At 42.5% G+C, this 17,609-nt stretch overlaps 1 protein-coding gene across 3 annotated transcripts in view; it reads left to right on the plus strand.

Annotated features, from left to right (window-relative positions):
• Window positions 1–17,609, plus strand: part of DYNC2LI1 (dynein cytoplasmic 2 light intermediate chain 1) — a 1,063,586-nt gene that overhangs the window by 495,704 nt on the left and 550,273 nt on the right. For all 3 annotated transcript variants that reach the window (XM_044075072.1, XM_044075070.1, XM_044075071.1), the window contains one exon: window positions 3,442–3,519. In XM_044075072.1, coding sequence (XP_043931007.1) covers window positions 3,442–3,519 — 78 coding nt within the window. The remainder of the gene's footprint in view (window positions 1–3,441; window positions 3,520–17,609) is intronic.

Below are 17,609 nucleotides of genomic sequence, written 5' to 3' on the forward strand. Positions count from 1 at the left end.
TGACAGTGGTGGCTCACTGCCAGCCTGGGTACTACAACTCATCTCTACCTTTGCAGTTACTCTATCCAAGGGACCATCAGTACCCCCAAGCAGCTGTGGCTCACTGTCAGTCTCACCACCTCACCAGTCCTGGCTGCAAGTATGCAGTCTGTCGATGTCTCCCCCAGGCTACCAGACCCACATGCTTGTCTCCAAGCCTGACTGCATGTAACTGCACAAACACATGGTACTGCCTCATCCAAATCCTTCCCTATCAGGACATCTGCAGGATGGTAGTTTAGTACACTTGTTGTCTCAAGACAACCTACTATTGGCATTTTGACTTTCCCACTTACTGGCTCCCTCATCTTTTGTTCCCCACCTTGCCTTCATAGACACCTGTATGCCACATGGCCCCACTGGTTGCATTCAGAACATTTAACCCTAGCTCCTGGACATGTACCTGGACTAATGGCTTCCCCTGCTACTGACAGATTCTGTTGGGGCAGTCTGTGCTGCCCACCATGGGTTCCTTTAGACCCATGTGCAGTACTGGGGGTCCCTTTCCTGTGCAGGGCTGTCCTGCTTGCCAGGTATAGGTCTCCCTCCTTCCCCAACTCATCTGAAGTAGCACATTGTCTGTCAGCTAACCAGATCCTCATGTCCACAGGCAAAGTGCTAAGGGCTTGTTCCCTCACCAAAAGGTCGGCCAGCCCTTCAAAAGTGGTGACCTGACATCCACTCACCCACCTATGGAAATAAGTGCTCAGTTCAGCAACATATTCACACACACTTTCATCTGCCTTGCGTCTATGCTCGCGAACCTTTTTTCTATATGTTTCCGGTGTTAACTTAAACAATTCTAACAAGTGATTTTTAACAGCATTATAATCAAAACATGCAATGTCAGACATTTTTGACAAAGCAGTTACAGCTTTACCATGGAGTAAGGGGGTCAGGAACCATACCCAGAGCCTTTGGTCAACACTATACTGTTTACATACCCTCTCAAACATATGAATGAAACTATCAAAATTATCCCCCTCTTTAAACTGTGGAAGAAATTTACTAACATTTTTTGCTTCTGGGGTCCAGTTTCTCCCTTCCCCATTACCTCCATGACTCTAGTGAAGTCAGCATTTCCCTCTCATGCCTCCTCTGCTGCTCCTTTTCCTTGGCTTCTATCTCCAAACGCCTGGCCTCCAACTCAAGTCTCTTTAGCTCCAGATGGATTTTTAAGTCTTCTGCAGAAAGGTTGAGCTGTCCATTCTCCGAGGATATTATATCTCCACTGCCAGTCTGATTGTCCTCCTGGTTGCTGTTTTCTGATGCAGCTGTAACCAAGGCTGCAATCAGGTTTCCATGCACCAGTCCCCTAGCCTGGCACATCTCCACCAGCTGGCTCCTTGTCATCTTTCCACACTCTGCTGCTGACATGCTGCCTGCTCACCCTGACTAGCTAAGCTAACAAAATAAATAAAACAGTTGTGATCTGAACTCCGAGTATTCACTGCATGACTGATTTAGAGTACAAAACATCTTCAAAGCTCACTTTATACAAGCTACATGGATTCACTTTACCCACACCACTACAAGCCAGTTAGTATTTGCCACCCAACTAATATGTGGTGTGGATATCCTTCCACTGCCAAGCAGTTAATATGTGATGTGTATATCCCACCACTGCCAACCAATTAATATGTGATGCCTGTGCCCTGGCCCAGCAATCAAGGAGCCTCAATCCTCACCACTAACATCAGAGAGGGGTATCTCATATAGGAAGAAAGGATAAATACACACAGTAAAGTGCAATTATCCTTAAGAGCACCCGGAGATCACAGTCAGTCCGGGGCTGGTCGCTCCCCTGCTCTCCAGGTCCACAATAAGACTCCCCACTGGCACAGCTATAGGATCCAGATCTCAGCTTAGTGGGCAAGCTAAAACTTCCCAGCATCCTCTCTGTCCAACCAGTGCTTCGTGTCCCTGCCCAAGTAGCTGACACACACACACACACACACACACACACACACACACACACACACACACACACACACACACACACACACACACACACACACACACTTTGAGAAGAGTTTATACAACCACACAGACACTCCTGGGGAAGGTTGGCACAGGTTCTCCAGCTGTGCCTTTTTCTCCCAGACTATACGGTAGTACCAGCTGCCACCACCAACTAATATTTATCAGCTACTCATAGGCCCTTAAAAGGGTGACCAATTATTACTGTGTAATATTATTATCCAATTGTTAGTGTAGCCCAGGGCTAAAGCTATTAGAGTGGCTTTGTACAATTTTACCAAAGGCATGCAAGTACTCTAAAGAGCTTAAATTATCTCTACAAAAGCAACCACAGTTGAAAGGGTTTACAAATATTTAATAACAAATAGTCAAAACACAGAACAATACTTTGTACTACACAGTGCTAGTCAAGAGTTCAGAGATCACAGAGAAATACTTGAATTAATTCAGTAGTACAGTTCTGATATCACAGAAAAACACTTAGTCTAAACTTTCTAGTTTCTAGCTATCTCTAAGAGAAAACACAAGTCTAAGATAAACTTACGTATAGAGCAAGACAGTGCTGTGAGTTGGATGGTCAAGACAAAAATGCTTAATGTTCTCTGATTCTCTCTGTTTTTAAAATCACATTCGTGGTCCACATTACATCATTCTAAACACTTCCCTGGGTTACATTACATCATTCTTCACAATTCTCTGGGTTCCCAGGCTAACAGAAACCACATTTTCATTCTTCACCTCTGGGCAGAAACCAGAGCAATAAAGGATATTTATGCATGCAAATTCTGGCCATTAACTTTGGCCTTAAAACAATAGGCAGGATGCCTCACTGTAGACTTACTGACTCTGAGTTTTAACATCAAAGAGTCACAACATGCTTTACTTGGTCAGTAAGGTGCACTGTTGTTACATTATTTTCCAGTTCCACATGTAACACTATTTTTACCATTTAAGACAACAAGCCCGTGGTTTACATTAATATTTACAGATGACAGAATTATCTCAAAAATTCTATCTGGCTAGGCTGGCAGCCTTCACCCATCTTCACCCAGTCTTCACACACATTTATTCAAATATCAGTATTTGTGACAATTTCAATGAAATGTGCATTAAGAATGCTAAATCATGGGAAAAAAGGAGTGCTCCAGGGCCAGTTCTAATGTATTTTATCTGTATTTTACATAATTCTTTTGGTAATATGTTAATTTCTGATAATGTGTTTGTGTTCATTATCTTAAACCGAGGAACCTGTTATCTTACTTTAAGATCTTCTGATTAAGACAAATGCAGATATTTTAGAATATGCTCTGGTTTAATTTATTCTTGTATAATTGTTGTATCAAATGTGTTAATTTCGTTAGGTTTTTTTTTATTTTATTTTTGTGGTTGTTGGACTAAAATGTTTTTGTCTGCTTATTTTAGGATTTTGATTCAGAGCAAAGAAAAGTAATATGTAAAACTCTTCGGTGTGTTGCACATTACTATGGAGCATCACTGGTGGTCTGTATGCATTTTATCTCTGTATGATTTCAGTGCATGTGTGTTTGTACAGTAACAGTTCTACTAAACAAAATACTCTAAGATGCTTTAGCTGAATTATTTCAGAATAAGTTTGCTATAATCCTTCATTTTATTGGTGACAAATGTCAAAGTAAGCACTTTACAACTGGTGTATTTCTGAAAGCTTTTTAGGGGGAAGAATGTATAGCAGTGCAAACAAGGACCCTGAGCACATTGTTGCTGTAGGGCATTGTCCCAACATCAGCTTTCTTGAATGAATAAAGAAGCTGAAAAGTTAAACATCCAGTCAAAAAAGTTTAATGAAAAAAAAATTCTGTAATGAACTTTTCTTTCCTCTAATGAGGACTTTACCATTGCACCCCTGTCACTACTGCTAATCAGCTGTGGAGTTCACTGCACCTCAGGGTAAGGAAGAAAATCTCCTTTGAAGTGGCCTTCAAAGGCTATATTTTTGGCTTCAGTAAGTCTGGTGCCATTTTTCCTATTTAGTCAAATTGCAATCAGGAGCATCTTCTGCTGAGTAGCATTACTTATTGGTGAAACAAGTGGTTGTAGACAAAGTAAATTAAATTTCCATGTATAAATTAATTTTATTAATGAAAATAAGTATTTCTTCATATACTGTCAAAAATTTTGTTCACAAGTTAATGGACTTTGGTTAAGCTTTGATGTTAAGTTGTCTATCTCGCCTCTGTTCTTGCTGGTTGGGATCGGAGCCGATCCTCGGCTCCGACTCAGCCATCTTCTATAGCTCGAGAGCTGTTTACTGGCTCGAGGCTACCCCTTATCCCATGATGCCTAGTGCTAGCTACCCAAATCTCGTTTGCCGCTTCAGCTGCGAGGTGTCATTTTTACTGGCTCAGGCTTGTATTAAGTTTCTTTTTGAAATTTTCTTCTAAGATTAGTGTTTTTATGGGAGTTGTTTAGTTTTTAGTCTCTACTTCTTGTTGTGCTAGCTAAGTATATTGTAGTTCCCCCCCTTAGAACTCATTTAAATTAAATAGTTCTCCCCCTCCCCCTCCTATCCCTTTCTGTCAGGTTAGTGCTTAGTTTCAAGGCTTTCCTTCTATCTCCCTTTAGGTAGCCGTTTAAGTTAGAGGCTTCCTAGTTTAAAAAAAAAAATCTTTAGCTTTAGCTGTAGTATACTGTGTGTTTTTCTCTCTCTCTTTTTTTTTTTTTGCTGATATTGGTGTTGTGGTATTTTGTTATCGCTTTTCGGCCTTTTGGCTAAGATCAGTTAGTATCTCTTCAGGTATTTTGTCGGCTACAGGATGTCTAAGGAATCCAAGGTATCTGGATTCAAGAAGTGTGACTCATGCTGTCAGAAAATGTCTCTGACAGATGGGCACACTTCTTGCTTCTGCTGCTTAGGCCCAGTGCACCTGCAGGACTCTTGTTCTATATGCCATGCATTTAGTCCAAGATTTCTGCAGGAACGCAAAAATAAGCTTATTCTTAGGGGTCTTCTAAAGCCCCAGGATTCACCGACCAAGGCTCAGCCTGTGAAATCCCCAAAACTGACCAAATCGTTGGCTCCAAGCTCGGAGCCGTCATTGGTTCAGACTTTACCTGCCACTTCGGTTCCGGCCGGAATCGATGAGACTATTTCCCCGTCAGCTCCATCAGAATCTTCAGAGCCATCGCAGAGCCAAAAAAGGCTGAGGTCCTTTTCTCTGGAGTCCATACATTTGGCTCCTCGGACTCCCCTGCTTCAGAGTGAGCGCAGTCACAGATCTTCCCACTCCTCTCGGTCCTCTAGGCTCTGGGATCACGATGTGGAGAGAGTGGTCAGTAGGTTGCTGAAGTCGCAGGCACTTGCCAAGATGTTGTCCAGCCCTCCTCAACAGGTGTCGGCTCTGTCCACTTCTATCAATGTTCCTCCTCCGACTCCTTTGAGCTCAGAGACGGAGTTCGTTGGGGTTCGAGTCGTGGAACCATTGGTTCCGATAACTATTTCTCCTTCGGTTCCTTCATCGGCTCCAATTCCCTCTATGGTACCGTCCATCGAGGGATCTGGGCGCCGAGACTCCCTCGTTGGCTCCGAAGGGTCGAGTGGCATCGGACCCTTGTCCGACCTCGTTCTCCCTCTCGGAGCTTCGGCGCAGGTGAGTTCGGCTCCTACACTGGCCTCGAAGCCGTCTCCCTGGGTGTGGAGAAGGATTCTGATTTTTTCGGAACCGGATCCTTCTCTGCATCGTGGCAGGGACGCCTTCGATGTCAAGAGGAGTGTGCTGGCCTCTGAGTCAGCTCCATGATCGACCCCACCGGCTCCGTCCCCTGTAGTGCCTGCGCCAACCTCTGCTCCTCCTCCAGACCCCAAGCGTGGGGAACCGGCTCTCCAGGGCACCCCATTGGGTGTTTCCTCTTCTTCCAAGGTCTCCCCTGATCATTCAGAGGAGCTCCCTTGTAAGAAGAAGTGCAAGAGGAAGCACATTGACTCCCCTGAGTCTGTCACTTCTGATAGAGACTTAGATGATTCGGAAGGGTCCCCGAGGTCCCCCTCTGAAGATGTTTCCTTCTCGGACATCCTAGAAATACTTAAGCAGAGGGGGAACTGGAGTCCCCTAGCCCCTACCGAGGATGAGTCTGCATTCCTGGATGCGTTTGGTTCCCGACCTTCCACCTCCTGGGTTTCTCCACCTTTCGATCCACTCATGTCTGTGGTGGCTCAAAAGGCTTGGTCAGCCCCGGATACAGTAGAACCAACCCCGTGGAGACCTAGCAAGTTTATCACTGCACCCCTTGATAAGCAGTTCCTTACCAAAGGTGTTCCTGTGGATGCCATGGTGGTAGCAGCAGCCACTAAAAAGGAGTTAGTGGAAACTTCTTTGTCTGTCCATCCTCCTAACAAGGAGTCTAGGACTATGGATAGATACGGGAAGCGAATGTTTGCTTCAGCGACCTTTTCTGTGAGGTCACTGAATTATTTATGCCATTTTACCCGGCTTCAGAGGGATCTTCTTAAAGAGCTCGGAGATGCCCTTCAAGATCCATCAGCTAAAGTGGCTTCCCAGCTGGCGACCCTTAATTCTGTAGTCAACTCCTCCATGAAGCTCATTTCCTATGCAGCCGATGGTGCAAGTAGAGCCGCAGGTACAGGAGTGGCCCTTAGGAGACACACATGGATGCGGCTGTGTAATTTTGCGGAACCCTTTAGAGCATCATTTACCAACACCCCCTTTGATGGTTCCTTTCTTTTTGGACCACAGGTGAAAAACACTTTGACTAGGTGTGAGCAAGAAGGCAAGACTCTCTGCCGTGGGAGTCCGATTTTCCACTCCTTCCAGACCATACCCCAAGGGTCAGAAGAGTGGAAAATGTGGTTCCGAAAATCCCAGGGAGCCCCACCTGACACACGTAGCAATTTTTCCTCCAGGAGCAGAGGAGGAAACAACAACAACAGACTCCGCTCTCGTGACACAGGGGGTGCGCAGAACCAGGGCAGCAGAGAATCCTTCTCTAAGAAGCCCTTCCAGCATCCCTGAAGGGTTGCCCGGCTGCCCGTCTATGGAGGCAGTCGGGGGAAGACTTTCACTTGTACCCAAAAGCCTGGCAAAGTTTAACGCAAGACAGATGGGTACAGTCAATTATATCCGGAGGTTACAAAATCCCTTTCTCTCACCCCCCTTACCATCAAGCAAATCCCTTCCAGATGTTCCACCCAATCTGAGGGACCAAACAGTCATAGAAGTTTCAAAACTGGTAGAAAAAAAGAGTCATCCAGGAAGTCCCGGCAGACCAACATGGATCCGGAACTTACTCAAGGTTCATTTTGGTACCAAAAAAGACAGGGGACTGGAGACCGATTCTGGATCTCAGCAGACTAAACAAGTCTGTTCAAAGAACAAAGTTTCGGATGGTCACACTACAGTCCATTCTACCCTTTCTGAGTCAGGACAATTGGATGTGCTCCATAGATCTTCAGGATGCGTACTATCACATCAAAATGGACAGGCGCTCCAGGAGATTCCTTCGCTTCCGGCTGGGAGCCAGTCATTACTAGTTCAGAGCTCTGCCCTTTGGTCTCACCACAGCCCCCAGGGTGTTCGCCAAATGTATGGCAGTGGTCACGGCTCACCTGAGACGTCAAGGATTCCAGGTGTTTCCATATCTAGACGACTGGCTCCTCACTGCTACTACCAGGTATCAACTTCTGCAAGCCAGGGACTACACAATCACAATCTGCTCCCAGCTTGGCATTACCATAAACTTAGAAAAATCTGCCTTGTTGCCCTATCAATCTATCACCTATATAGGGGCAGACTTAGACATAAGGAATATGTCCGTAAGGCTTCCGCCAGACAGGGTATCGTTAATTCGCCAGCAAGTACAAATCCTAATGCAGAGCAAAAGGATCCAAGTAAGATCCATCCTTCAAACTTTGGGTTCCATGGCAGCGGCAATTGTCCTAATCCCTCTGGCCTGCTTTCACATGAGAATCCTTCAGTGGCAACTGTTCACACAGTGGTCTTTCCAACAGCTTCCCATGTCTCACATGATTATGATTACAGAAGCATGCAAAAGGCACCTTTCGTGGTGGATGGTCTCCCCACTAGTGTCTCAGGGCAGACCATTCATTCAGCCCCCTCCGGTTGCCACAGTGACCACAGATACTTCCCTGATAGGGTGGGGGGGGCATTATCAGGGCAGGACAGTCCAAGGCACTTGGCAGCCTCACGAGTACCATCTGCATATAAACGTCTTAGAAATGAGAGCCATGCTCTTAGCGTTGCAAGCTCTTCAGGAATCTCTTCCTTCTGGGACAATTGCAATCCAAACGGACAGCATGTCAGTGGTGTGGTACATCAACAAGCAGGGCGGAACCAGGTCCTACCCCCTATGTCGAGAAGCACTCAGACTCTGGCAGTGGGCGATTTCCTCCCAATGATTTCTGATTGCGACGCACATCCCTGGGAGGTCTAACATCATAGCGGACAGGCTCAGCAGAGCTATTCTTATGCCTCACGAGTGATCTCTGAACCAGGAAATTGCGGATCAGATCTTCCGCAAATGGGGACAGCCTTGCTGCGACCTTTTTGCCACCCCCTTCAACAGCAAATGCAGCAACTACTTCTCCCTTCTTCCGCTTCCTGGTCATTCTCCCAGAGACGCTCTAGTCCACGATTGCCCTCAGGGACTTCTTTATGCCTGCCCTCCATTTCCCCTGATATGGAAACTCATACAGAAAGCAATGTCGTTGGGTTGCAAAATGATCCTCATTGCCCCCTACTGGCCTCGACAGATATGGTTCCCATTCCTGCACCATTACCTTCTTGTCAGACTTGGACTCTGGATCCGATTCCAGACCTACTGATTCATCAATCAGGTGGGCTGCATCAATCCCTTCAAACACTCCAGCTCACAGCTTGGTTGCTCCACTTCCAACCTTAGCCAGGCTTCCCAGCATTTCCCCGGCCGTACGCGAAATTATTGTCTCCTCTCACAAGTCTACCACTAGAAGGACTTATGCTAGCAAATGGAAACGTTTTTTCTTGTTGAGCAGAGGCTAGGAACATAGATCCCTTTTCAACCCCAGTCCATGAAATCTTAGAATTATTAGCAGAACTTTTTCATTCTGGGTCTGCTTCTGCTACAAACAGGGTTCAATTAGCAGCCATCTCAAACTTTCATGTTGGTTTGTCTAATGCAAACATTATGTCTCATAAGCTATGTAAAGCTTTTCTAAGAGGGACTACTCTCCTTAGACCCCCAGTGAGAGATCCCCCTCCTCCATGGGACCTAAATTTGGTACTAGCCTCCTTAGCTATGCCCCCTTTTGAACCTGCAGCGTCCTGCTCCATTAAGTTTCCGTCTTGGAGAACTCTCTTTTTGGTAGCTATTACTTCAGCCAGACGTGTCTCTGAACTTCAGGCACTATGTGTCCGTCCTCCATACTTAGCTTTTCATAAGGACAGGGTTGCTCTGAGGACTAATCCGTCTTTCCTTCCTAAAGTCTGCTCAGAAAATAATTTAAACCAATCTATAGACCTACCTGTGTTTTTTTCCTAACTACACCAACAAGGCAGAATACAAATTACATCAATTGGATGTTCATAGACAATTGCGTTTTTACCTGCATAGGACAAAAGATATAAAGAAGTCGGACCAACTATTCCTTTCCTATGCTGTGGGCAAACAAGGTCTCCCAGTTTCCAAAGTGACCTTATCCAGATGGTTGCCCCACATTATTACTTTCATCTATCAACTGAATAACAAAGAGTTATCTATCAAACCAAAAGGTCATTCTGCTAGGGCTTTGGCCACCTCTGTAGCCTTCCAGTCTAGGTTGCCTATGGACACTATCTGTGCAGCTGCTACGTGGGCAAACCATCATACCTTTATTTCTCATTACAAGCTAGATATGGTCTCCAGGAGCAGAGCTAACTTTGGTTCCACTGTTCTGAAAAGTCTGTTCCAATGAGCCGCCCAGGATTGTAGGTGTTAGGGACGCTGTCCCAACCAGCAAGAACGAAGGCGAGATACACAACTTAACATAAAGAAATTATGTACCTACCATAACGTTCCATGTTAGTTGTCTTCATCTCGCCTTCTTTCTTGCGTCCCCCTATCCTATTGGACAAAGAGGAGTCCAAGTTTCATGGGCTGAGTGTTCTCTGGTTGTTTCCTCTACTGACTTAAAGAGTATGACAGGTGTGCTCCACATTTTGTTTGGAGAGGTTCATTCTCTAGCTATGGCTAGGGTTAGCTATTTCATATGAGATCTGGGTAGCTAGCACTAGGCATCATGGGATAAGGGGTAGCCTCGAACCAGTAAACAGCTCTCGAGCTATAGAAGATGGCCGGGTCGGAGCCGAGGATTGGCTCTGATCCCAACCAGCAAGAAAGAAGGCGAGATGAAGACAACTAACATGGAACGTTATGGTAGGTACATAACTTCTTTTTCTTTTATAGACAGGATTTATGTATGTTAACTTGCTTGTGGCTTGGCAAACCAAGAGTTATGTCCTTCCTGTATTGATAATGAGGTGAATGTTTATACTTTGTTAGACTGTCATGCATGCTTAAAAATACAGTGTATGCATCTATAGCTTTATAGATATTATGTTTATATTTGTATTAATTATGTAGATTTGTACAGAAAGTATTACATGACAATGGTCCTACTTTTGTAACAACTTTATCTTTCTCATCTGGGTAGCAAATGGTCTCATGTCTTCTAGGAGTTATACTTCTTTTAGAAAGGGAGAAATGATGCACACTGAGACCCAGTGAGTATAGCCAGTTAACAGTGGTACCTTACACAAGTGCTTCAAATCCTTTAACTGTTTTCTACCTTTTACTGGAAAGTACAATTTGTGATCTTATTTCTTCTATCATTGGGTGGTGTCAATGTATTCATATCTCAGATTTGAGACCAAGTCTGTTGCTTGAATAATAACCTTTTTTTGTTAGCCACTTGTGTTTTTCACAATTTGTCTTAGTATCAGTTATTGAAACAGCTTTGTTTTTACTTCTGTTACAGTCACACAATAATTTTGTAGCATCTACCCCATACAGAAATTAAGGGGGTGGTAGCCACCCCTACAAATTGAATTAATGGAAATTACATCATGCAGATATGTGTTATTATTTTGCTGTGGCGTATAACAAACTGTCTGGTTCAGAGGGTGGGGTAGTGAAATAATGACCCCGAAAAACAATCGGAGCCTCTACTGTTAAAAATCCACAACTCAGAACCAAAATCAGATGGTGGAGAGACCACAACCACAGTAATTTTATAGGTCTTGAACTTCACTAACACCTGAAGATTTTGGCACATTGCTATGGGGACTAATTGTGCCACCAGCTATGCGGACATAGTCCTATCTGTTTGGGAAAGTAAATATGTATTTAACAGTGTATATAGTAAACATTGGACTTTTTATTCATGATTTTTGGATGACATTTGCATTTTTTGGACAGGTACGACCAGTTTGCTGGAGGATTTTATTAAATATTTAAACTCCAGTACGGATTTTTTTAATTTTACGTACCAAGTTTCTAAGGGAAAGGTTAATTACTTGGAAGTGACCTTGAGAGTAGAAGACGAGGGTTTCCAATCTAGTATATACAGGAAACCTACTTTCTCTAACAGTTACATCAGGTTTACCAGTTCTCATCCAAGACATCAAAAGAAGGGCATAGTCAAGGGACAGTTTGTCAGAGCATCACGCATGACATCTGACAACCTTGACTATGCACAGGAATGTTCAATGTTAACTAAGTTGTTTCTGGAGAGGGAATACCCTCTAGATTTTATTGAAAACATTAGTAAAGAAGTCAAGGATGGCAGGGAAACTGTATACATGCCTATCCTTGGCACAGGTAATGTGCCAAAATCTTCAGGTGTTAGTGAAGTTCAAGACCTATAAAATTACTGTGGTTGCGGTCTCTCCACCATCTGATTTTAGTTCTGAGTTGTGGATTTTTATCAGTAGAGGCTCCGATTGTTTTCCTGGTTATTATGGAGACTCGTGTAGGAGAGACCAAATCCACAGAGTCTTTGGACCATCCTTTGGGGTCCGAAGTGGGTGAATTTCGAAAATTAGTGGGACAGCTCACCCAACTTATTGAACTTTTGACACCTTTGAGCCAAGGGCATTTGTCGTTTGTAACTGGCAAAGGAGTATCGTCTCAAACGGACTCTGGTATGAGTCATGGTCCACCTCTTGCTTCAGACGATAATGGATCTATCCATGGTTCCGGCATTGGTGTTCCCAGCACCTCTTCTAACTTCCAGCAAACACCGAACATTTTACGTTCTCCAAATACGGCAGCAGAAAATATGCCCATGAGGGGAAATATTACAGGGAATTTACCTCCTTCCTCCTTTCTCCTTTCAGGAGTGGTTACAGTCGAAACCTACGTTCAACACACACGAATGGGATTCGGCACTGAAAGATACTAACTACACTTATACTGAGACTGTTGAACTATTACGGACAGCATTGTACAGGTACAAAAGTTTGCACCTAGATAACATGTATTTAAACGAGTGCATTAAGAAACATATAGTACCTAAAGGGCTACTGACTTTTAAGTATCTTAACTATGTCAATCCTGGCAGTGAATTTCACAAAGACCTTGTGAGAGCTTTCGACAACTGTGGCCTGGAAATAGTTTATTATTTTTATTTATTTATTTTACATTTGTTGACCGGGATAGTCCGACTGGACACATGTCCATTTTCAGCGGAGGCCCGGGGAGAAAAGCTCCAATAGGACAAAGTGGATTACAACAATATATGACAGATAACATACAGTTTTTGATTATACATTTAATACTCAAATGGGAAAAATAAATTCAGTGGTATGTACAATAACAATTGTTAAAAAAGAAACAAGACAGTCAGGTTGTTAGTTTCAGGTAGAGAGTAGTTGGCTTAATGCCTAGGTGGAAAGTAACATTACTGAGGAAATGGACGGGGAAAAAAATGGATTAGTCTGGGTTAGAACATTGGCAAAGCCAGTGGGATTTGAAGTGGTGGGAGAGGCCTTTCTTGAATGTATTTAGGGAGGTGGAATTGGTAAGACTAGGTGGAAGAGAATTCCATATTTTACCCACTGTGTTGGAAAACAAAGAGTCACCTCCTGAGTTACAGGATTTGAGCGTCTGTGCAAGTAATCTGTGTGATGATCTAAGTCTATTTAGATTTGTGTAAGGGGTAATTAATCTACTCAGACCAGGGATGTTGTCAGGTTGAGAGAGTATTTTGTAAGCAACTATAAGTTGCTGCTGTAGGATTAGGTTTGGTAGTTCTATCTAGCCTAGGTTCTGAAGATTAGTACAGTGATGGGTTTTGTAGGGTAATCCAGTTGCAAATCTGGCAATATGATTATAACAACAAGAGAGTTTAGATAGATCCGATTTGTTGGGGTTTGTAAGTATAGGGGAGGCATACAAGAGGGTGGATAGGAGGTGGGTGCGAGCAATAGCCACTTTTGCCATGGGAGTCAGAAAGGGTTTTATTCTATAGAGGGACCCCAGTTTCTTATTAACAGTCTTAATAGTTTGGCTGATGTGTACATCAAATCTGAGTTTGTTGTCAATGGTAACTCCTAGTAGCTTGGTGTGGGGGGTCAGGGGAGATGATGGTTCCATTGTTCAGGCCATAGTTAAGAACAATGACAGAGAAATATGTAAGCTCCATGAAGACATTGAGAAATACAACAATTTCATAGTCAATGATTTGATGTTCACTGCAGAACAGGAAAAGAAAAAATATTATGACATTAGGGTGTATATAGACAAAAAATGTGAAGAAATTCTTGTAAGAAAACATAAAAAGTTACACCGTGACATTAGAGAATATGAATCCGGTCAGCAATATCCAGCACCCCCCCCCATGCGATTTCAGTACAACCAGGAAGGGGGAGGAAAACATATGTCTTATACTGGTAACTTTTCTGAGGAAAGAAATAGCAACAGGGTGGGGGGTCTAATGGTGGATGAGCAAATGGCAGAAAATGAACCTTTACCTAGGCGTTCAGAACGGATTCGGAACAAACGGAACAATCAAGGTTCTAACCATTTTCACCAGGGAACTTACCCCCACAGGGGAGGAGGGGGTTACAACAAGAACAGGAATCAGAGGTGGTAACCATTGGATCACCTATTGTTATCGAACATCAGGGGGATGACTATGTGATTACAAGCCAAGCTGGCTTCCACAATTATAATTATAGTGATCTCCATATTACTGAAACATATTTTAATTTATTTACTAAGGGTTTCAAGTATATACCTCAAAGAAATAGTGATATCACTAGGGTTATTATGGATTTAAAAATCTTTATTAGAAAATTAAATCTAGAGAATCTTGTCTGGAGTACAACTTACAACACCAATAGTAGTACCCCCCACAAGCCTAGCATTTTAACCCTCCTATACACCCACAGTTGAAAAATTTGGAATCAAGAATTGAAAGGAAGATCAGACAAGTAAACAGACACTAAACCTCTGTTCCCAACCTTGAAACAGCTGAACTGGATTTACTTACTAAGCTCAGCCACAACCCTAACATTCGAGTTATGGAACCAGACAAGGGTGGGGGCATAGTTCTTATTGATAAAATAGTGTACGAAGGGAAAATGAATGGTATTTTACACAATGAATCTAGATACAGGCCTGTTTCTATCAATGAGATTAATATATCATACAAAAAGATAGATTTGGGTATTAAAGATTTATTTGACCAAGGAGTTGTTGATTTCAGTATTTATTCGTATCTTGAGAATAAAACCCCCAGGGTACCCTCGATATTCGGGATACCCAAAGTACACAAAGATGTCCAGGATCCCCCACTTAGGCCTTTAGTAGCTGCACAGGGTTCCAAGACATCTCCTTTATCTAAATTCTTGGACTGGAAACGCAAGCATCTGTGGGGTAAAGAACAACATTTACTCAAAGATTCTTGGGAATTTTTGGGCAAAATTACCCCTGAATTATATTCCCCTGATTTAACGTTCCTCACCATAGATGTTGTGGATCTTTTTTCTGTGATTCCACATGACAAGGGCCTAATTTGGATAGAGAAAGCCCTGAGAAAAAATCTAGGGGCAAGTGAAAATGATATTTTTGGTGATGGAATTGGCAGAACTGGTTTTAAATAACAATTTCTTGTATTTTTCAGGGGAATATTTTAAACAAATCTATGGTGTTGCTATGGGGGTTAATTGTGCCCCCACCTATGCGGACATAGTCCTATCTGTTTGGGAAAGTAAATATGTATTTAACAGTGTATATAGTAAACATTAGACTTTTTATTCACGATTTTTGGATGACATTTGCATTTTTTGGACAGGTATGACCAGTTTGCTGGAGGATTTTATTAAATATTTAAACTCCAGTACGGATTTTTTGAATTTTATGTACCAAGTTTCTAAGGGAAAGGTTAATTACCTGGACGTGACCTTGAGAGTAGAAGACGAGGGTTTCCAATCTAGTTTATACAGGAAACCTACTTTCTCTAACAGTTACATCAGGTTTACCAGTTCTCATCCAAGACATCAAAAGAAGGGCATAGTCAAGGGACAGTTTGTCAGAGCATCACGCATGACATCTGACAATCTTGACTATGCCCAGGAATGTTCAATGTTAACTAAATTGTTTCTGGAGAGGGAATACCCTCTAGAGTTTATTGAAAACATTAGTAAAGAAGTCAAGGATGGCAGGGAAACTGTATACATGCCTATCCTTGGCACAGGTAATGTGCCAAAATCTTCAGGTGTTAGTGAAGTTCAAGACCTATAAAATTATTGTGGTTGCGGTCTCTCCACCATCTGATTTTTGTTCTGAGAAATAATGACCCCATCACATTTTTTAATTTTTTTTTTCTGTCTATATTTTCCTTATCCATCTTTTCTGGTCTTGAGATATTTTTGAAGAAAATGGCCCTTCCTTTCCAAGTATCAGTGTCTTTGCAGCGCCACAATGAGATGATCTGAGACCCTTATGATAGTTGTTTTACTAAATTTTGGTATGAACTGTGGAGGACTTCTGTAGTACCTCTTTATTCATGCATTACTAAACACTGTGTCTCTGTTGCTAAGTATGTTTGTAACCCCCTCCCATTTTTGGTGGTGACATCATTTTCATTGTTCTTCAGTTCTTTATGTTTATCTGCCTGTCATAGAAGAGACCGTGTTTCTATTTTGTCCTGAATTTAGTAAACAGGTGAGGTTTTCTTTGTGTGTGTGTGTGTGTGTGTGTGTGTGTGTGTGTGTGTGTGTGTGTGTGTGTGTGTGTGTGTGTGTGTGTGTTGGGGGGAGGCACAACCTGCTGCATGATGATTAGCTTCTAACTGTGGCAGGAGAATTGTCATGCAGTGATGGGTCAAGAAGTTTACATTCATCAAACTGTGATTATTAGAGTCATTTCAGTTGTCTGTTGCTCAAGAGCGATTATGTGCCATCAAGGTTACACAGTGGTACTTAGTAGATATTTGTCTACTTTTGAGACTGACACATAGAAGAAAGGAAAGCTGTGTGGCATTCATTGCTATCTGGATAATAGCCTAACGACAGCTTTGCTTTTGCCCTGTAACCTGTTGCCTAAGGTGTAGATACCTTGATGTTTATTTCCACTAGAAAGCAGTGCTGTGATGTAGATTGCAATGGCTGAGGTATCGAGAAGAACCAGTGGACTTATCACAGTGGTGGATGTTCAAATTGATCACTGCTGCAGTGCCTGTGTCCACCCTGTCTCTCTCTCTCTCTCCTTCCATCACCACCTCCACCCCCTCTTAGACTTTAGTTTTTAAGTTTTACTTTATCGGTATGGTAGAATATTTCTGAAGATACTTCCCTTACCTGGAATCTTCCTTTTTTTCTCAAAATCATCCTGCCTTTAATATTCTTATCTCAAGGTTCTGACTTTCATTAGGAACTCATGCTACTGATTAACTTAATTATTTATTTATTTATTTTTTATCAGGGCAAAAATCTCTGAAAAAATGTTAGACATACAATCCTCTTATACTAGCATGCTGGTGCATGCATAGGATGGACATATGCCTCATGGAGAAGGATCCTGAGCTTTGGGAAGCTGGCCGGACAGATGCAACTTTTGCTGGGAAAGTCCTAAATTAAAAAAATACTACAGCAGTGATCTATTTGAATGTCTGTTATTATGATAAGGTATTTACTTAATTGTACAGTTCTCTGTGTTACAAGATTCTTGTCCCAACATTGGAACAACAAAAACCCAGTATTGTAAGAGACATCAGCATAGAAACCGAATGTGAATTGTTAGAAAAATATAAATAAAAATAAGCACAAGGCATAAGTCTGCACAAAGACTTAATAAATGTTAGTGCAGAAATATAGAGGACAAAACTAGGAAGAAGAAAGGTACATAAGTGGTGACCTTAAGAAGAAAAAGTATTAACAAGTACTAAAAGTGTGAGGTAGATAAAATGTAAAATTGTAGACCCATTTCTTTCATAGGGGTGCAGAAAGTTACAAAAGGGAACTTTTAAGAGGCTTGCAGAGATGGAGCAAAAATGAAAGCAAACTGGGATCTTTTTTCCAGAACTACTCTTTATAGAGGAAGACATATAAGAAACCTCA

The sequence above is a fragment of the Protopterus annectens genome, chromosome 6.part0 (assembly GCF_019279795.1).
Source record: "Protopterus annectens isolate FY-2018-M chromosome 6.part0, PAN1.0, whole genome shotgun sequence".
Lineage (NCBI taxonomy): Eukaryota > Metazoa > Chordata > Ceratodontiformes > Protopteridae > Protopterus > Protopterus annectens.